Source organism: Calliphora vicina, chromosome 1, assembly GCF_958450345.1.
Source record: "Calliphora vicina chromosome 1, idCalVici1.1, whole genome shotgun sequence".
NCBI lineage: Eukaryota > Metazoa > Arthropoda > Insecta > Diptera > Calliphoridae > Calliphora > Calliphora vicina.
Window position 1 is genome coordinate 135,840,981 of NC_088780.1, and position 22,355 is coordinate 135,863,335.

Genomic DNA, 22,355 nt, shown 5'->3' on the forward strand with positions numbered 1-22,355 from the left:
GAATGTATTGCATGTATTTTGTTATTGTATCACCCGTATGTGTGAAAAGAGAGTAATTTTTCAATATATATTACTCTCTCCTTCCGTTCTATGTGTTTATTCTATGGTTTCAAATGTTTAGCTTTTATTTTGAAACATTTGTACAATATAAATTTATTTAAAGTCATTCTTCATCTTTCTGGTAACTTATCGATTCCGATCCAAAAGAACTGCTCATCTTTTGAGGCCAAGAACGAACCACTCCCATTTCGGATACTCTGTTATGAAGTGAAGCGTATCCCAGAGAGAGCGTTCTGCATCAATCGAAACAAATAGAAGACTGGACTATACGGCTAAATAGTTTTTAACAGGTGGCCTAGCGTTTTCATGATGGAATATTACAGTTTTATGTCTGGCCACATATTCTGGTCATTTTTCAATTTTCTTATTTTCAATAAACATTTTCCCTTTTTGTCACACAAATAAAATAGTTTTAGTTGTGATAACCGAATTTATTGATAAACAAATGATGTAGAGCGCTAAATGACAGAACTTTTAATTAAATGTTTCTGAGTAAAAATCGTTGTAAGATTGTTCTAATGGTTGCAGGGGGGTTATTATGTAATTCGATTCGAATCGAAACACTTTCGAAATACAATGTATAAAGCATACAAATTCGAACGAAAGGAGTTACATAATAACCCTCCAGAACTAAAAACGAGCGTTTTCCGATAGTTCCGTTTGCCTGATTTGGAATCAGTATGAATGCAGAAATAAATAGATGTTCTAGGTAGAACTCGAAGATAATTCTGTGCAGGGAATAGCTCAACATATTAGTCTCCTAAAATAACATAAAATTTTCGATCTGCTGCAACAACGTCAAAATTCAAAAAAAAAATAACAAATTTCGAGTTAATAAAGTCAGAAGCATAAATAATTCCGAAATCCAAATATTTGTCTTCATTTTCTTCATCAATTTTGCCCAGATACTGTTAAATTCTACCTTTTTAGTATTTTTTACATCCAAAAATACAGCATTAAAGAGACTCGATTTACATATTTAATTCAATTTAAGCTTAATTCACTAAAATCATATAGCACTTCATTCTTCATTTTAGCAATTCATTCCACAAAAGCATTCATAAAATAACAATTTATTTAGCTTAATTTATTTGAATAGAATTCATTCATTTTTTAATTAATTCATATGGAATTAATTAAGGAATTTCGCCTATGAATTAATTCTTTAATGGAATGATTAAAGTATAAAATTTAATTTGATTTAGAAAATTTAGTTAAGAATTAATTTTTTCGAACCTTTGAACCAAAACCGCCCAAAATAATCACCACTTAATTAGAATAAATTGTAAGAATACCCATTAACAACTGACCCTTTCTTTAACGAATTTTGAATGCATTTAATGAAAATTATCATATGGTGCTTTCTTCCATAATTTTGGAGTTCCGAAAGGATTTGTTTTATTACTTCCAGAGTTTGCCAAATTAAAATTTGAGGGCAGATCCGACTTTTCAAGGCATTTGTTTCTTTCTATTCGGGCACCAAATATCCATATCCGACGTCTGAATGTTGGGTCAAATATAAATGATATATAATTCGATATTAACAGCCTGTTTTAATAAAATTCAGAATAAATCGGTATGGAAAACATCAAAAGCCTTAAAATATACAAATCAATATTGATTGTTACTATTGGCTAAAATACTTGTTTAAACGTTGTTCAGATAAGAATACTTTTTATTTTTTTATTTTATTTCATCAATATTGTAGGCCATAATTCAAAATAATAAGGTCTGTTTTTGGCAGGAAAACTTATAAGTTCCCTTATGTTGCCACATATAGGGAACAGAAAGAAGAACCTTAAACACATGTAAGATTTTGAAATAATAAATTCCCATTTTTTGTGACATATATAAAAACTTTGTTTATTAATTTCGTTTTATACTTAAAATGTAGTCAATTAAACCAAACTACAAACAAAATACATATAAAATAAATAAGAAACTATAAAATAAAATAATTTAATTTAATTCAATTCAAAAACAAATGAAATTCTTAGATCATAAGTGTGTATTGTGACATATGTTGAAATAAAACGACACCAAATGCAATTACGTTCATATATCAGCTTAAAATTTAAATTATAATTTTTAATAAATAAAAAAAACTGATTAAAAATCAGACACTGGTAAATACACTGGTTACTTTATAAAATACAACCAAAACAAAATTATATAAAGGTATACAAATTGAAAAAAAAGAGTTAAAATTTAGATAGGCATTATATATAACCAAGATTCTTTTAAAGGAGATTTTTTATACGTGCAAAAACTTTCGACGATAATTAAAACATAATGAAATTAGAAAATAATAATTCGGGATCACACAAATTGTTTGTCAAAAAAACTTTTTTTATAGTTTTATAAAAAATTAAGTTTAAATTAAAATCATATTATATTATTTGTGCATATTTGGTGTTTGATTAGTATGAAAATAAGAAAACAGTTAGTACAACTTGGTAAATGAACGTTAATATAAAAGTAACTAAAAAGATATTTCAATAATAAAGTCAAATAACAAAAGAATTTTATATTTTAAATGTTGAGTATAAAACAAATCAAAAGAAATGCAATAGATATTATCAGGTAATTATGTTGTTTTCTTTTGATGTGATGTGATGTCATGTAATGCATGATTCTTTCTTCTTAGGTGATTGTATTTATAATTTTATGATAAAAAAATAAATTATAAAAATGATTTAAATGTATGCTTCTAAATTGATGGGCAGGCAACTTAGGCGTTACTACTAATATTTAGTCATATTTCTCTTCTTTGGCGGACATGAATAATTTTTGGCAAGTAAATGTTAAAGAATCTGAAAATAGAATAAAATAAAAGCAGTTATTATAATACAAGCTAGCACTATAAACGACAGTGTTGAATCATTTAAATCATTGTCTTTGGTAAGTAAAAAATATATCTCTATATATTAATTTTTGAAGGAAAAAATTGCAATAAAATAGTTGACGCTAAAAAAAAAATTCAGCTATAGGTTTTTCAGGACTCGTTTTGAATTAGGTTATGTTTTTGTCATAATACTTTAAAAATCCATTTGAAAATCTGACCTTTAGTTATTTCAAAATAATAACAAAAGAACTCCTTGAAAAAAATATTTGTAATTGTTTCAATAACTTTTCTATTTACATTGAAAACAATTTGTCATATTTTATCTCAGGTGACAATTAAAGGTAGAAAATAAACCAATTATCGATAAAATATTTAAAGAGGAGCATAAAAAGTTTTCCAAAAAAATTCATATCAATCTGCTGTAAATTGCTAATTTGGACTTTTTGAAATTTTATTTGATCGTTAATTCCAATTAAAGTGAATAATATCATGAAAATAAATATCTACACAATTTTGTTGTTTTTCAACACACTTCAATAATTCAATAAAATCTTCTATCAGATTTAAAACTTTTAGCAATTCATTCCATAAAAACATTCCCAACAATAACAAATTATTTATTTGAATAGATTTCATTTGTCAATTAGATTTTGTTTGTTTTTTAATCATCTACAAAATGAATTATTTTTGTAATAGATTCGATTTGAAGAAAAATAAAATCATTCAATAAACTTAAACAATAAAAAAAATAAACAATAAATTTGAAATGACCGGATAAATAACATTTCTGATTCATACTGTGCTCTGTGGGCAAGATGGTATGTATTGATTTGTAAAATATCTTGGTGAGATCGTACGTTGTATGTAGCTTTAATACATAATGCTTTTGATTTGTTCTATGATTGGCCATATTAAAGTCTAGGGTAGTTATTCATATATTCTTTGCTGCAAATTTTATATCTTTTTTGTTGTCAGTTTATCAGGTTGTTATGTGGTGGTAGCCCAATTACATTTGAGCGCCGGTTGACAATGTTTTGGTTTGTATATGTTTTCTGGGTTGAGTTTTATGCGATGTTCACTGTTCTGATAATGGCATGTGATATTGATCTAAATTCATTGATGCTATTACAGCAGTTTTCTTCCTTATTGGATAATTGTTTAGCAACTTCCAATATGATGTAAGAGTGGATTTGGTTGTGTTGTGTTGAGTGAATGTATTGTAGATTGCAAGTAGTTGGTTATGTCATTGTAATGAACTTGTTACTTGAATTTTCATTGCCTCAAATATTTTCTTTATATTGATAAAGACAGATAACTATTGCACATAAGAGTTTTTATCGTATGGTTTGCGGAAATTTCATTAATATTTTTTTAAACTCAGATTGATTAAAGAGAGGGAATGGTCTTGATCATCAAGACTGGCACTCTTAATAATGTCATTCCCATCTGCTATCTCATTCTTAAGTTTCTGACGGGCTAATCTTAATATTGATCTTTTCTTTGTTCATAGTCATGTGTCATTTGCTTTGTTTTCTTGTAATTTATTCAGCTTGTTTTCTTTTCCTTCAGGTTGTTTTTCAGTTATTTTTGCTCCTAATATGTTGATATATTCTGAAGATATTAACTCTGATTTGGCAATGATAAAGTTTTGGTTATCATTAATCCTCTTATGCTTTTTGACTACTATCAATCGTGGTTCTTTATGGGGTAATTGATGTAAGCATTGCTAATGGATTTTTTTATTATCATATGATTTTCTGCATACTTAGTCATTGTCATGTTAATTTATTTCCATTCCGTTGTTGTGGATTTTATGAGACTGTCTTGACTGTGTTATGTTTGTGAATTCCTGAAATGTTGTTTTGTAAGCTGTCTTGGTGTTTGGAGTTACATTTAGTGTTTGATTTACGTGTTGCACTAGTGCAATTGGTTGAGGCGCCAAAATAGTATTTATGTTTGAAGTTTAATTTGCGGATAGTGTGTAGACATTGATTTGTGGACTGTGATAGGTACCTTTCCGGTGAATTTATCATTCTCTCATGAACTTATTCGAACTTGTTTTGATTATTGTTTGAATCACTTATGATATTAGGATTTGAGTATTGTAATTGATTATTAGATATACACCCTTTTGATGACATTGTTTGTCATATAGGTTGGTCCCTCTACTGTTTATATCTCTGAAGGTGGTATCAACTAACAGACATTCAGTGACTAATATTTACATATACATATATTTGGCCCTTATAGTTTCTAGGTTGTACTGAGTACCATGCTTTCTCTTTTATATGGTTGATTATTTCTGTTACACATATACTTATCAAATTTCTTTTTTCCTAGTGGAAACTAGTTTTTCTTATCAAGTTGCTAATTTACTGACATCAATTAAAGAATCATTATCTAATAATGATGTTTTATAATGTAATATGTTTGAGTTTAAGTTTTGACTTTGTTCAATTTTATTTATAATATTTATTTAATTTATATCATAATTATTTAATTTATTTTATATTTAAATTTTTTAATGTAAACTATTTTTTTAAGTAGAAATTTATAACCGATTATGGCCAATAGGCTAGGTTGTTGAAAATAAATAATAATAAAAAAAAAAAATAAACTTTATTAAGCTATTTTGTAATGAATTTCAATTAAAGAAAATGTGTATAATTCAATAAGGATTACCCTTCAAATTCCATGCATTTCTAAAGTTAAGAAATGTCCCAATATTTTTAAATTGAAAAGAATTAATGGTTTTTGGACATTTTTACATAAATAGAATTTGTAGATGATTTTTTAATAAAAACTTAATAGAACAAGACCATCAAACTCAAATAAGAGCTCCAAAACCGCTGTAAATAAAATCCTTCCATATTTTGCTTACAAGAAATTAATAAAATGTACTTTATATAGTCTATTTTGTTGCATTTTTTTCCGCATACGTAATAACAAAAAATAAATATAAACTACTGCTTGAGCATATTGAAATTGAGGTTTCACTATATGATACTTACTTGTTAAATTCAACAGCCATTGAGGCTTTGATTGCCACACAACACCCACATAATAGAATGGTATGCCAATGACTGTAATTAAAACACCCATACCCACTTCGTAGGGTGCTACATAAATGGGAACAACCACCAGAAAGGCACAAATGATAACAAAAACTATGGGTATCCACATCGAAACCTTTAGAAATAATTTAATTAACACCATCATAAAATCTACAAAAAGTACACATTAATTAGATATTTACTTACCTTAATGGGTCTCTCCATATTGGGGCGAGTGTAGCGGAAATATAATACAGCCGATACTGACAACATAATGAAAAACGATTCCACTATACTGCTGTAGGTGATGAGAACATAGACATCACTACAAACCAACATAATAATTGATAGAGCACACTACAAACTACAAATTTTATTATTAATTTATGAAAGAAAAAATAAAAAAAGTAAATGTAAATATTAACACATCAATTTAGAGAGAAATATAAGAGGGAGACACAAATCAAACATACCAAAAATACTAAAGATGGCAGGGGTGTAAAGTTTTTAACACTAATATGAGACAATATAGCTGGCATATGACCATTACGGGCACCCACGAAACACATGCGAGAAGAAGTCATTATGTGCACGGAGAGACCACCAAATGCCGATATAGCCACCATAATGGGTATAATAAGAGACCAAGCTCCCAAAATTTTATTACCAAAAGTCTGAAACAGAATAAAGTAGATATTAAATCCTTAATTTAGAAAACAACATTGGAAATACAAACTAAGTCTCCAAACCGAAAATGAATTAAAGTCCCAAAATTTTATACAAAGAATAACAATAACGGCTTTATTTTATTGGGGATTTATTCAATTTCTAGTATTAGTATTAAAAATTTGTAAAATCCCCAAATTTTTTTAGATTTATCCTCTCGTCTTTTTTGCATTGACATAGTCCGGCAATACAAGAAGTGTTTACTGCGGGAAGCCGGTTTTAAGGCAACCAACAATTTAAAAATTTCTTCTTAGTTCATTATTCGTTTGCGGGCTTAGTTTGTTTCATGGAGGGTTAATTTCATTTAGAACATTTGGGGTGTTAATTCACAATGAAATGCCCAACCTTTGGGCTTTAAATAATTTTCGGTTTTGGGACTTAGTTCATTTTACTTACCACAGCTATAGCATCGGATGCCTGCATTTCTGAAGCACTCAATACCGCCAAATAAGCCATGTTAGCCAAAACATAAATAACGGTCACCAAAGGCAATGATATATAAATAGCTCTGGGTAAATTGCGATAGGGATCTCTAAGTTCCTCAGTCATGAAATTTAAGTAATTCCAGCCGGCATATGAAAATATACCCGAGTAAAAGGCCACCGATAATTTGCCGGGATCAGTTTGTGTGTTTGCAAATGCATCAGTGAAATTTTCATTATGGCCTGTAATTTATTTATTTTTTCAAATGAAAATGTATAAATTAGTAAAGGTAAGCAATGTTTTTTGTTATTGTTGTTTTTACTTACCCATAAACATCCATACTAAACCAATAACAATAATCATAACTAAGGCGGCTATTTTGGTGAACATAATAACATTTTGCATTTTTGTTGTGACTTTCATGTAAAACGAATTCAAATAGGTGAGAAAGCAAATTGTTACCGCCGCTAACATTTGTTTAGCAGCTGTGGGTATTTCACAGCCATCCTCGTAAAACGGCTGTAGAACATACGAAGCAAAGGTTAAACCCATAATGGCATTTGTTGTAGGCCTATAAATGAAATTACAAGAGAAGGAAATTATAGATAAGTTAAATCAGTTGAAATCTTAATCTTAACTAAAATATGAATAGACCTTCGATTTGATGTTTTAAACAAAGGGGAAAAGTGCAACATTTTTAATTATCCATAATTTCTAAATAAACCTAATTAATAAAGGAGTTCATTTGTGCTAAAAATCGCTATATCTGGCTATATAAAATTTAAGTATATTTCTAAAAGATCGAATTCAAAATAAGTGAGAAAGATTTATACATTGATGACTTATTTCTTTAATTCGCGAATATGTTATTGAAAAATAAAATAAATAAACATAAGCATTACAAATAAATAAATTAAAATACTGCTACCAAAGTATACACATCTGCTCAAAATAATAGATACACCAAAATTTATTTTTTAAAAACGAAAAAAATAATGGTATATTGTAAAATTATAAAAAAAATTCAGTCGATTTTTATTTATAGTTAAAAGGAGAGTAAAAAACAAAAACAAAATATTTCATAATTAATAATAAATATTATAAAGTAAATTAAATTTCTTAAATTTCGAAAAATTTGGTGCTCATAATAATAGATACATTTTTAAAAATTCTTATTAAACAAAAGCTAATAAATTTTATCTTAAAAAAATTAGTTTATTATTAAAGTAAAGCTAGTATCCAGTATATCCACCTTTGTTTTGTAAAACTTTCTCCACTCTTCTGGGCATACTGGATATCAAGTTCTGACACTTCTCCAATGGAATCTCGTACCATATTTTTTGCGTTTTCTCCCATAAATCGTCTTTATTTTTGAAAACTTCCTTCGAAAGCCTTATCTTTAATTCACTCCACAAGTTTTCTATTGGGTTTAAATCAGGGGATTGGCTGGGCCAGCTTAAAACAGGTACGTTATTCTCCAAGAACCAGTTTTTAACTAATCTTGAACTATGTTTTGGGTCGTTGTCCTGCTGGAATGTCCATATTAATGGCATATTTTCCGATGCATATGGAAGCATTACGTTTTCCAATATGTCTCTATACCCACTAGCATTCATGGTATCTTCTATTCGGAATATCGGACCAACACCATTCCATGAAAAGCAACCCCAAACCATTATGTTTCCCCCGCCATGTTTTACCGTCTTTTTTGTAAATTTAACGTGGAATTCTTTTCCTTTTGGTCGGCGTACATTTCTTTGGCAGTCGTTTCCAAACAAATTTATTTTTGTTTCGTCGCTCCATAAAATATTTCTCCATTTTTTTTCGCCTTCACACCCGGACCATTGTAAGTGCTCTTTAGCAAATTCTAATCTTGTCTTGATATTTTTTTGGCGCATTAGTGGCACTTTTCTGGCAATTCTTCCCGGCAATTTAGCTTGTAAAAGACGACGACGAACTGTTTGTGGACTGATTTCGTTACATAGCTCCGCAGAAATAGCTTTCGATGATATGAAAGGGTCTTTTTTAACCATAAGGACGATCCGCCTATCTGTTTCTGGACTAGTTTTCTTTGGTCTACCGCGAGTTTCTCTTTTTTGTTTTTTAGATAAAGCATTTTGGACAAAATGTAAAGATCTTCCTATGCTCTTTGCTATTTCCCGTAATGATTTTCCTTGATTTCTCATCGTTTGAACAATTTTTTTCTCATCTTCGGTACAATGATGATTTCGTCCCATTTTCTTCAAAAGAGTCCTATTTTTTATAAAATTGTTGCTAAAATTTAAATTATACTTACTGTTTCACGTAAATAGGAACAAAAAATTGCACAAAAAAAAATTGTATATAAACAAATTACAAATTACTGATGTGTATCTATTTTTATGAGCAAATAATTTTTTGTAATTCAAATAAATTCGTTTTTAAAAATCAACATGAAAGCAAATAGTTGCCAGATTTTTGACTGACATGACATTGCCAGATAGAAATTTTAATAATATGATGTATTCTTAACGTTTGCGAGGAAATTTTCAATGTTACCGCCATTTAATTTTTTTCCAATTAGGTGTATCTATTATTTTGAGCAGATGTGTATATATAAATATACTTTGACTGCTACTAATTAAACTGATTATTTTCATAATTGATTTGAAACATATCAAAGGGCAAACTAATTAGTGTTTCAATTAACTAACAAAAATAATCAATTTTAAAAATTCTTATCAGTTTTCTGAAGAAAAAAAAACATAAACATATCATCACAAACAACATATGTAAATTTAAAAGCATAGCTTAGAAAATTGTATAGCTATAGTGATGTTATTTAGATTTATATATTTCTATACATATTTTATAAAATAATTTGTTATTTGGTTTTTACGAACCTTTCTTCATACTGTTGAGAACTACTGATCTTTAATTATCTAAGATTAATAAGAAATCTTCATCGAAAGCAGTTCATCAAAATGTTAAATTAATTAAAAGCAATTAACAAAAATTTAAATTAATAAAAGTCCAATAAAAATTGTGCATACCCATTAAGTATCGTGTATATCTACTTAGCTTGAATCTAGACCATTAAAAAAAATAAGTTTGCTGTCAGCAAATAGATTTCAAGTGTCTAGACTTTTGATATGGCGAAAAAGGTAGGTATACAAGTACATACTCTTATTATTTAGTCTGTTGGGACAAAAAAAAATAATGGGACATATAATTTTTTTTTTTAATATTTTACTATTAAAAGTTTTTCATAAAGTTTTTTATAATTTTCTAAGAAACTAACCCACAAAAAGTCAGTTCTTTTAAAAATTAATAAAAACTAATAAAAGTGTTCTATTGTACTAAGATGATGACATACATAAGCAATTTAAGAATAAATATTTGTATAAATCATTCATTCATATGAACATACATTCATAGCATACGGAGTAGATTTGCCGTAAAACTATGTTGCAAAAATACTAATAACAATTATAGATTGACCTATTCCAATACAGAGTGGTGTAATATGTGGCCCCAGTCTGACTTTATTGCCACAAAAAAACACAATAAAACATATTTGCCACTTTCTCTAAGTCAATCAAAACGATACACAGCGATCAAATACTTACGAAGTTCGATATTTTAGAAACAAATGTTTTAATAGTAAAGAAATTCACCTAGAGAGGAAACTAGAAATTACCCAAAATAATCACACATAGGATCTATGTGTTTTTATCTTACCTGACAGAAATATTGATTGTTTAAGAACAAGTATTTTTCACGCTAATCTACAAAAATAAATCTTTAATTTAAGTATAATCATGTACGTGTTAAACATTCAAGTTACGAACATTTGAACATTTCAATACGAATAACATATGAAAAATATTGTAAAACTTCGAACATATATTTCGAATATATTTAGCGAATTTTAATTTGTTTGTATATATATCGTGAACAGTCAAACTTATAAGGATGAAAGTGAAAAGATTAATTTTAATTTTCAACATCCTTGTGATTTCACCAATATATCATGGAATTTAAATCAACAATATTCATGTCAGCTTTATGCAATAGTCAACCAATACGAAAATAAACTTTATTTCATAATGTATAGAATAACAAAAAAAATAAAACCTTTATATTTTAAAAACAAAAAAAAACTAATGATAGTTTTGAAAATGAAATGTTCCATATATGTTTTATAAGTTATATTTTACTCTGCACCTCTGTGTTATTTATCAATAGAAAATAAAAATATAATAAAATTACGTTTTCCCTGAATTTATCGTCACTTTGGACACATTTGAACCCAATGTACATCGCTTATATCGTAATCACATGCATATTTATGAACCAAAATTAATATTGTGGAAATTACAAATTTTTTGGAAATCTATTTTCCGGTGTCTACTCAAATTTAACCAAAATTTGGACATACCTGGCCAACATTTTAATTACAACTATAATAAATTTCTATTTAAAAAATGCAAATAACTAGTTTAAAAAAATTAAAGCAATTGGTGCAAAATCCATAGCAAATAAGTACTTTTAAACAATACTTGTACAATACAAAGTGGGAGATTAATTAAAATCAAATGAACTTGTAGACATGTTAAGAACACAATACTGATTGTATTGTACGGCAAACAACAATTTCAAATGATATAATCAAGGCCACTACTTTACAGACATTAAGTTAAGTACTTAAAACATAAAATAATAAGTAAATTTCTAAGTAATAGAATAAAATAAAGACATGCCGAATATACATACATTAATAATACAATAAATACACACTATACAGAGCTTTAAATCAACAATTACTCACACAAAAATCATCATAGCATCCCAAAGATAAAGAAATGCGGGCAATGAACCATAAGCTTCCAAGATATACGCATAATCACCACCAGACTTGGGTATAGAGGTGCCCAATTCGGCATAGCACAGAGCTCCAATCATAGACAGCAGACCACAAAGCACCCATATTACAAGAGATGTGCCCACAGCTTCAACTTCATTTATGACACCTTTAGGAGAAATAAAAATACCGGAACCGAATATGATGCCCAAAATAATGGCCACACCCTCAAGTAAACCTAATTGCTTTTTCATTTGTACTCTACTGTTGTTTGACTCCACGGAGGCACCACGTTTATTGTGATCATTCGCTGTTGACATTGAGTTCGCCATAATATTTGGTGGATTTTCAGTGTTGGGTGTTAGTAACACCATTTCACTAGTGGGTGACTGTAAATCTTGTGTGGGCATTTTGCGTTCTCAAGCAAACGTTCTGTCCGCTCCACGTTTTAAACTCAACTAAAAATAATAATTACAGCTGAAATAAAGAGCAATAAATTATTACTATGGTAGTTATCGTGTGCACATTTACTTAAGAAAAATAACAAAATCAAATAAATAAATAAACAATAGGAAATTGTTTACTGGTATAGTTCACACACAAATGCCGGTTTATTGTTGTTGATGCTGTTGCTAAAAAAAAAAACAGATAATGCTGGTGTGTAACAGCGTTGCCGCTTTGGTCCAATTGGACCAAAATTTCAAGTTAATTTCAAGTTAACAAATTGACTTTTGGCAGTTTGGTTGGTTTGTTCCGATTTTTGTCGCATTTTGGTAGGCTACTATATATCTGAATAAGTATTTTTAAGAACAAAATAATAAAAATCATACCGAAAAAACTATGTAAGTTAATCGAAAATAATAAAATTATGTGTAAAATATGAAGACAGAATTATCTTAAATATTTAGTTTAGTCAGGTAATTGTGTAAAATAATATTCTTCCTCTGGGTAATTTTTTTTATAGCAGAAATAATATAATTTTAAGTTATCTATTAATTTTGAATCCTCGAATCTATATAGCATTTCTCAACTATTTAAAATTTGGTAAGTTTTGGTAGTTTTTAACTAGAAATTTGGTAGGAAAAATAATTTGAGTGGCAACGCTTGTGCTTAACCTTTTTAATATATTTGTCTGTTTTGTTTTGCTCAGTTCTTTCGTTTATATTTTACAAAAATGCATTAACAGCTGCATTTATTATACTTACTCGCTCTCTCGCATACAACCCCCTTTTATGGGTGTCAAAAATGTGTGTCACCGTTTTATTTATTTAAAAACACCTTCTTGTTTCACAATGGTGTTCTAGATATTTTAGGTTAGAAAGTCGGTCATTTAAATTTTCCAAACATTAGATTATCTAAATCGTTTGTTTTTATTTATATTAATGGTTTTTTATGACTTCAATGATATTGTTTATATTTTAAATAATAACTTTTTTGTTATATTTTTTTGCTACTTTGCAATTTGTGATAAGAAAATGTAAACACGCGTGCAACCACTATCACTGAAATTTCAATAAGAAAGAATATAGAATTGTCACGAGAAAAAAGATAAAAGAGTTTTATACTTCTCTCTTTCTTTCAGAACTGCCTTTTGTTTATATTTTGTATAGTGTTGATAAGCGATAGAATATTAAAAAACGGTCCGAATAAAAAAACGATAATTTCGGTTTTAAAAAAAGTATTTAGTCATTCACTGAAGTGATACAAAGCTCTCAAGGTTCAATAAACATATTACTGCTATAACTTAAAAATAGAAAAATTGTAAACAAAATTAATTGTAAAATACATTTTTAATCCAAATTTTAAAAAAATTTTTGAAACCTATTTTTTTCTAGAAATGCTATCTAGCCATATGTGCAAGACAAAAAATTTCTAGCTAAAATATTGTAATAACCACTTTTTTCACTTATCGCATAATATAAACAAAAACAAATAAATGACAGTATTTTGTATGAAAATATACCACTCATATTAATTGAAAATATGTATGTTTATTTTATAACCCAATGAATTTACATATACAGCACAATTATGAATAAAAATTCCGTGGGAGTTTTTTCCCTTTTCTCATTTTTCCTATACAATTTCAATGAGAAAAAACTCCCGGGGAACAAACTCCCTCGGAATTTGTTATTCATAATTGGGCTGATAAAGTATTATAAACCAATGGAAAGCTTATGAAATTACGCTCAGTACATATTTTTTATCTTAAACATAGACTGGGGAAAATAGGTTTCGAAAAATTCAAATAAAATTCGAACTAGATTGAATTTAGAAAAACGAAAAAAACTGTTTTCGGAAATTTATATAATGTTAGTTACGTATCAGTATAAACTTTAAATAATTCTATGTCAAAAATATGAAAAAACCATACAAACTTTAAAAAAAATCCTTTTTATCCGATCCACCAGGGCAATCATTTTGAGAAATAGTCTGGCCAAACTAACAATATTTTAATTGGAAACATCGATACCTTATTTTTCCTCTATACAACCCCTAATTTGCATTAACTGCCTCATTGAAAATCCGGCATCTATTCCCATTAGTAGTGTTGTAAAGCAGGAAATACAACGGTAAATCATACAAATGAAATAAAAACAAATTAACGTAAATTTTTACAAAAGTTGTTGTATTTTCTGATAAAATCTAAATCTATGTACATATGTTTATTTCTTTTCCTTAGCATGTAACTTTGAATTAATCATATCCTTAAATTGTGATAAAATCTTATTTTCACGCTTTTGTCGCTCCTCCTTGCTGAACATGGCCAGTGCACGTTTCTCATCGGCCGAATAAATTTGATTCTCTTTACGTATACGTACAGCTTCCATGCGACGATGTCTGCTACCGCTCATGACATAGCCGACCGACTCGAAGGTGGCAATCTCGTCAGATGTTAAACCAATTTCACCACGACGTGGTATGCGTTTGCCCTCGGCTATATAAGCTGCCATAGCAGCACCTTCACCAGGCAGCAAAGCACGCCCAAAGTCTTTTTGATTAAGTCCGCCTGTTTGGCGCACTGTAGGACCAAACTCGTCTTCTTCTTCTTGTCCCTGACTGTGGGTATGTTTCGAAGAATTGGCTTTTGCATGATATTTATCATCAAACTCTTCAGATTTTTTCGATTTCTTTTGTTTTTTAATTTTTTTAGATTTTTTTGTTTTTGACGATTTATTCATATTATCAGATGTTTTTTCTACCCACATTTCATCATCACTGGAGGTATCGCTATCAGATGAATCGCTTGAACTTGATGATGAAGATTCTGAATCTTCCGATGAAGAATCTGACGAAGTTTTCTGTTTCTTCTTCTTACTTTTGGACTTCTTTCGTTTCTTGGTTTTCTTTTTCTTCGATTTCTTACTTGACTTCTTTTTACCCTTTTTGGATTTTTTCTTCTTGGGTCCTTGGTAGGTGTGCTCTAAAAGTTTAACATCCTCATCGTCCTCATCTTCGGAATAAACTTCAGGACGAGCTGGACTTTTTCCCCATATCTCTTCTACTCCTTCTATGCCTATTACTTCACGTTCTCCCCGCCGCTGTGTCATATATTTTGCATCTACTTTGTTGTATTTGTTGTCGTTTCGGCCATTCGGTCGAAAACCCACGCCATGACGTTTTCTTTCCTCTTGTGGAAAAGAAGCCGAAGGTTGACCACGAAATGGATTGTTAGCTCTTTCTCTGTGGTTATTTTCATGATACTTATCATTGGGCCATCGTTCCACAGGTTTTTTATGCGAACTACGACTACGATCTGATGAACTGCTGGAAGCACTCCTGCGCCTGTCTTTACTACGTGAACGCCTGCTCTCTCTTCTGCTGGGACTTTTTCTGTAATGATTTTTACTTTTGTTAGCAGATGGCGAAGTACTGCGCGAATTGCGCCGGTTGTTTTCCCTACGGTTGGGACTTTTTTTCCTTTGCGGTGATTTAGATCTACTTCTATAGTGTCTGTTTCGTCGATCTTTTTCTTTGCGCTCTCTCGACGTGGAACGTCTGCGGCGTTCTTCTGGAGATCTATGTCTACTTCTGGATCTAGTAGGCGATCTCATTATGAATATTATTATTATTTAATTAAATTTCTTAAATAATTTATTTTTACAAGCCATCAATAAACTATAAACGTTTTTTTGTTCAGTCAGCTGCGTTTTATTTTCTTTGTTTGACATTTGCTTATGTACAGTGGTGCCATACCTTTCATTTAAATGCTGCCAATTTAAATGTCAACAATTTGGTATTATTGAAATTTATGCAATTTATGTGTTTATGTTAAAATAAATGATTTTCACATTATAAAAATATTTGTTATTTAGGCATATTTTCCTAGAATGGCTACCGATACCCCAAAATAACATTTCAGTTCATTAATACAATATTTTGTATTAATACAAACCAAAATTTCAAAAAGTATTGTAGTGTATAACCAAAAAGTATCAAGTATTCAATAATGGACATAGAATAAACGCATAGAATTAGTTTTTGACAACAGACTTATGTTTTTGGCTCTCAGTTACCTATCTAGTTGTCATCTATGTTTTGGACATGTTTATTTTATTGATTTGTACTTTCGTTTTTTATTTTATTTGATTTTGTTTTAGTTTAATTAATTTTAATTTTTTTCTACATCAAAAAAATAAAATCTTGATTTTAGCAAACCGGTGCATATTTTCGGATTTAAGGACATCTGGAGTTGAAACACTTGGGAAATAGGGACTGGCCAATAATGTTTCCCAATATCTGGCATCGCTATGTCCAATAGTCAAACAAATTATTTGACTTGGCAATGCCTTTCATGCAATTTTGACATTCTTCTATTAATCTGTGTGACGTGTAAATTTTTTAGGCTGCTAAAGAAAAATTCTACCAATTTTTATTAAAAAATATTTGAATCATTTTGGTGTATTAAAGTTAAAAAATATCAATAACAGACATGGGTTCTTTCCGTCGTGAAAAAGAAGATGAAGAGGAGGGTAAGTAAACAAATGAAAGGCCAGAAAACAAACCATCAGATTAGCGCAATCAAAATTTCTATAAAGATAAAGAATGTTCGATGACTGCATTACTTTACATAAAACAAAAAAATATAGTAGTAGGACTAGATTAAAAAGTTATATCGAGGTGTTTAAAAGTCGTGCTAAACATGAAATTTTTTAAAAACAATAAATTATCATCAGGTCCCAGCAATATCTACCAAAATTTGGAGAAAACATCGGTATTGCAGGAGACGCGAGCCTTCAATGACACTCCCGTCAATCCCAGGAAATGTATACACATTTTGACCAAGATTTTGTATTTGATCAATCAAGGCGAACAGTTGGGCACACGGGAGGCTACCGACTGCTTCTTTGCTATGACTAAATTGTTCCAGTCCAAGGATGTCGTCTTACGTCGAATGGTTTACTTGGGTATTAAAGAGTTGTCCTCCATTGCTGAGGATGTTATCATTGTTACCAGCTCATTGACCAAGGACATGACTGGTAAAGAAGATTTATACAGAGCCGCCGCCATACGCGCTCTTTGCAGTATTACCGACAACACCATGCTTCAGGCAGTGGAGCGGTACATGAAACAATGTATAGTGGACAAAAATGCTGCTGTGTCTTGTGCCGCTTTGGTGAGCTCTTTGAGATTGGCTAGTACTGCAGGAGATGTGGTAAAACGCTGGGCCAACGAGGCTCAAGAGGCCTTGAACAGTGATAACATCATGGTTCAATATCATGCTTTGGGTCTTTTATACCACATTCGCAAATCTGATCGTTTGGCTGTCACCAAATTGGTTAATAAATTGACTCGTAATTCTATGAAAAGTCCTTATGCTGTTTGCATGTTGGTAAGTTTAATTTTCAATAACAATATAATGAAAATATTTTTTGAATAAATTTTTTTTTGACTTCATTTTAGATTCGCATAGCTTGCAAACTTATTGAAGAAGAAGATATTTCGGCCGATGAAATGTCTGAATCTCCCATGTTCACCTTTATTGAATCTTGCTTGCGCCACAAAAGTGAAATGGTCATTTATGAGGCCGCTCATGCTATAGTCAATTTGAAAAATACCAATGCTCGTGTTTTATCACCAGCTTTCTCCATACTTCAACTTTTCTGCAGTTCACCCAAAGCCACTTTACGTTTCGCCGCTGTTCGTACTCTTAACAAGGTGGCTATGACTCATCCGGCTGCCGTTACTACTTGCAATTTAGATTTAGAGGGCCTTATTGCCGACTCTAACCGTTCAGTGGCTACTCTTGCCATTACCACTTTACTGAAAACTGGAGCTGAATCTTCCGTAGAACGTTTAATGAAACAGATATCTTCATTTGTTGCCGAAATCTCTGATGAATTTAAGGTGGTTGTTGTTCAAGCAATCTGTTCTTTGTGCACAAAATATCCAAGAAAGCACAGTGTTTTAATGAATTTCCTTAGTGGTATGTTGCGTGAGGAGGGAGGCTTAGAATATAAAACCTCCATTGTGGATACTATTATCACAATTATTGAAGAAAATGCCGAAGCAAAAGAATCTGGCCTGTCACATTTGTGTGAGTTCATTGAGGACTGTGAACATGTGTCTTTGGCCGTACGTATTTTACATCTCTTGGGCAAGGAAGGTCCTTTTGCCATTCAACCTTCTAAGTATATAAGATTTATATATAATCGTGTCATCTTGGAGAGTCCCATAGTAAGAGCCGCTGCCGTCACCGCTTTGGCACAATTTGGAGCCTCTTGTCCGGCTCTTGTAGGCAATATACTTGTTCTCTTGGGTCGTTGTCAAATGGATCCAGACGATGAAGTTCGTGATCGTGCCACCTACTATTTGCATCTTTTGCAAACAGAAAAAACTGATATATTTAAACATTATATTATTGAACGTGAAACATGTTCAGTGGCTTTGTTGGAAAAGGCTTTGGTCGAGCATTTGAATGGTGATTGCAGCAGTGGATTTGATTTATCGATTGTACCTAAAGCAACAGTTGTTAAGGAAGAAATCAAGGATGAAGCCATGTTAATTTCGAATGGTTAGTTAAATTTGTTGGTATAGATGTTTGTTTTTTAGTAATTATTTTCCTTTTGCTTTAGCTCCTCGTGTTCCCAAAATTACTAGAGAAGAAGAGAGTGCCGCCAGATTGGCTCAATTGCCTGGTATTCAAGCTTTGGGTCCTATTCATCGCACTACACCCGCTATTCAACTTACAGAAAGTGAAACGGAATATACTGTATCCTGTATTAAACATATATTCGCCAATCATGTTGTATTCCAGGTAAGAGAAAAGTGTCATATGCATTAAAAAAGCAATAATAATTGGGGTATTCACATGGTCTACTATTTGGTCATATTGTCATAATGTCCTAATACATTATAATAGTTGTTGTGTTTTAAAAAAAATAGTATTATATTATGACAAAACAATAAACATAGTTCAAATAGTGTTATTAGTTTAGCACTTTTTTGTTTGAAACACAACAAAAATTTGTTTAAACTATCAAAAATATATTAGGACATTATGACAATATGACCAAATAGTTGACCGTGTGAATACCCCAAATATAATTTTCATAGTAACCCTTAAATAATTTAATTTGATATGTACTTTTGTTAAGTTATAATCTATTTTGTGGCTTGTTTTTTATAGTTCGATTGTCTCAACACTTTATCGGATCAAATTTTGGAAAATGTACGTGTTGAATTGACAATACCCGAGGGCTTCATAACCCGTGCTGTTATACCCTGTCCAAAATTACCATACAATGATTTGCAAACCACGTTTGTTATAGTGGAATTCCCTCAAGATGTCGGCAGTTCAGCTGGTAATTCTACCAAATTTTAATTTGTATATAAATGAAAATCATAACATTATTTATTTTTTAGCATCATTTGGAGCCACTTTACGTTTTGTGGTTAAAGATTGTGATCCTAATACCGGCGAACCTGACTCCGAAGAAGGTTACGATGATGAATACATGTTGGAAGATTTGGAAGTAACTGTAGCCGACCAAATACAAAAGAATAAAAAGAGTAATTTCCAAGCAGTATGGGATGCAGCCGATACAGAGGGTTTGTTTGCTTTTAACAAAATTTCATTAAACTAGAAGTAAATTTTAATTTCTTATTAAATAATTTTAGAATGGGTTGAAGCAGAAGATACCTACTCATTATCGGCGGTTAATACTTTACAAGAAGCCATAAATACAATTATAAAATTCTTAGGTCTAGCTCCCGCCAATCTGTCAGAGAAAGTTCCCGAAGGTGTGGCTACTCATACATTACTATGTTCTGGTAGGTTTTCTTGTTAATTTAGAATTAATTAAAGAAATTTAAAAAATATATAATTTTTATTTATTCTAGGCACATTTAGAGGAGGAGCGGAAATATTGGTGCGTTCTAAATTAGCTTTATCGGAAGGTGTCACCATGCAGTTAACTGTACGTACCACAGATCCCGATGTGGCAGAATTGGTTACAGCAGCCATTGGATAGGATCAAATTGACATTTCAAAGAAACTTCCGTAGCTCTGAGGTTTTCTATACCAATTCAATACACACAATATGATTTATATGAAACTCTTTATAATATTTTTATATAAAAAAGGAGTTTTTTTTCTATGGAAAAATATTTAAACTCTAAAAGTATATACACATCTTTATATAGGCATAATTCAGTTATAACATTCGTTTTTCGAATTCAATTCGTTTTTCCGTTTACTTTAAACATTCATGTTAGTTTTTGCGAAAATTAAAAAAAATTTCCTTTTTTATACCTACGAAAATTATCATAAACTGTTTATTTTGTTTGTGTTTGGAAAATCATTAAACGTTAATAAATTAAGCATTTTATTTAGTATTTATAAGTTAATAATATACAAAATTATAATAAAAAATAAACAAAAACTGCTCTCAAAAAAAAAAAAAATAATATTACTTAAATATGATGAATGATTTTTTTATGATTTATTATTTGTTTGTATTTCAATGTTCAGTATTAATTTACTTTGCCATTGACTCTGAAATAAATTTCTTGTATGCAATTTAAAAAATATCCATTGGTTTTTTATTATATTTTCACAAGTCTTTCTATTTAAATATACTGCCTGCCGTCTCTTTTAATAAAAAATACTACTATGGTCAAATTTCCCATTTTAAAATTAATGTTTATTTAATTTCATGTACAGACACAGTGGTTTCAGTGTAAAAAACTGGACAAATGTACAATCGTAAATATCTTCTCAAACAAAATCGCAAAGATATATATTTAGATGTTTATTTTTTCAAACGAATAAATCATGTGAATTCGGTTAACAGATCATCAAAATATATGAATTCGTTTTAAAAACGAAAACGTTACTCGAATTCGGTTTACAGTTTTTTCTAACATTAAACCTAAGGTTGGCACCGTTTTGAAACGGATGAAGGTAACGATAACTCAAATTTAGATTATTTCCGTAATGGTAGCGAGCGTTAAAACGCTATTTTGGTTTATTTCGGTAACAGAATTTTAATGATAACGGTAATTTCCGTCTGACTTATTAAATATATGTATAAAGAAACGTATTTTTCAAAAATATTTCTAGACAACTCGTATGGATTTAATAATATTTTAAATTTGAAAAAGTATGAATACACTATATTGTCGTCTGTAAATACCTTAACAAAGTTTACGAACATTTAAAACAAGCTGTCAAATTTGGTATCGGTATTTACGATAATATCGGTAACGGTTGCTTAGCGATAACGGTAGTCGGCATGGGTATTTTATTTGAGTTTGATGGTCGTATTTTTGCTGGTTTTTATTTGAAAGCAAGGTTGGCTCCCGATTCGAAATGATGAAAATGTAACAGTAACGCTAATTTGGATTATTTCAGTAATGGTATTTTAGCGGTGACGGTATTTGAAGTTATTTCGGTAACGGAAGCTTAGCGATAAGGGTGCATTCGTCAATGCTGTAAATTTGTGCATCACAAATTCAAAATGAGTCCTGAAAAAATATTTATTTTTTGGCCAGCGTCAAAATTGTTCTTGCACTTATTTTCTGCATACGTTAGTTTCGTTTGTAAATTGTTCTTTTGTAGGCGGACATAGGACGGTATTATTATTATTAATTTTATGCATGAGCATTTATTATTGCCGCCACTAAATTGTAACTATGTACAAACTCGATCATTTCAGAATTTTGACCCATGTTACATACAATATTTGTTAATTTATTATAAATGCATTCATTCATTCATGTATGTCCGTAGTTTCGTCATTCAATCCTAAATCAAAACTAATGTTTATTAATAATGAACAAAAAGCATAAAATTTATATTGTTTCACATGTAATGCATCACAAACCACTGTATCCTATGTCGCCAAAGAGGCTAATGCCCCGTGTTTATAGTATTATTATCATACAGCTTTATATCTCAATC

At 30.1% G+C, this 22,355-nt stretch overlaps 3 protein-coding genes across 3 annotated transcripts; 1 reads left to right on the top strand and 2 right to left on the bottom strand.

Annotated features, from left to right (window-relative positions):
- Positions 1–2,519: 2,519 nt before the first annotated feature.
- On the bottom strand, positions 2,520–13,305 carry gb (genderblind). Its single transcript, XM_065508567.1, has 8 exons — positions 13,156–13,305; positions 11,918–12,427; positions 7,434–7,678; positions 7,081–7,349; positions 6,432–6,632; positions 6,166–6,315; positions 5,917–6,094; positions 2,520–2,873 (listed from the first exon to the last, which is right to left on the bottom strand). Exons 2-8 carry the CDS (start codon positions 12,358–12,360, stop codon positions 2,812–2,814), a joined length of 1,548 nt encoding a protein of 515 aa, XP_065364639.1. The 5' UTR covers positions 12,361–12,427; positions 13,156–13,305; the 3' UTR covers positions 2,520–2,811.
- Positions 13,306–14,558: 1,253 nt separating this feature from the next.
- LOC135963920 (NKAP family protein CG6066) lies at positions 14,559–16,078 on the bottom strand. The gene has a single exon (XM_065515929.1). The coding sequence runs from the start codon at positions 16,003–16,005 to the stop codon at positions 14,617–14,619; it is 1,389 nt and encodes a 462-aa protein (XP_065372001.1). The 5' UTR covers positions 16,006–16,078; the 3' UTR covers positions 14,559–14,616.
- Positions 16,079–16,766: 688 nt separating this feature from the next.
- On the top strand, positions 16,767–20,983 carry gammaCOP (coat protein (coatomer) gamma). Its single transcript, XM_065515930.1, has 8 exons — positions 16,767–16,923; positions 17,128–17,783; positions 17,855–18,965; positions 19,027–19,208; positions 19,581–19,755; positions 19,817–20,002; positions 20,072–20,224; positions 20,294–20,983. The coding sequence occupies exons 1-8, from the start codon at positions 16,884–16,886 to the stop codon at positions 20,422–20,424; spliced, it is 2,634 nt and encodes an 877-aa protein (XP_065372002.1). The 5' UTR covers positions 16,767–16,883; the 3' UTR covers positions 20,425–20,983.
- The last annotated feature ends 1,372 nt before the right edge of the window (positions 20,984–22,355 follow it).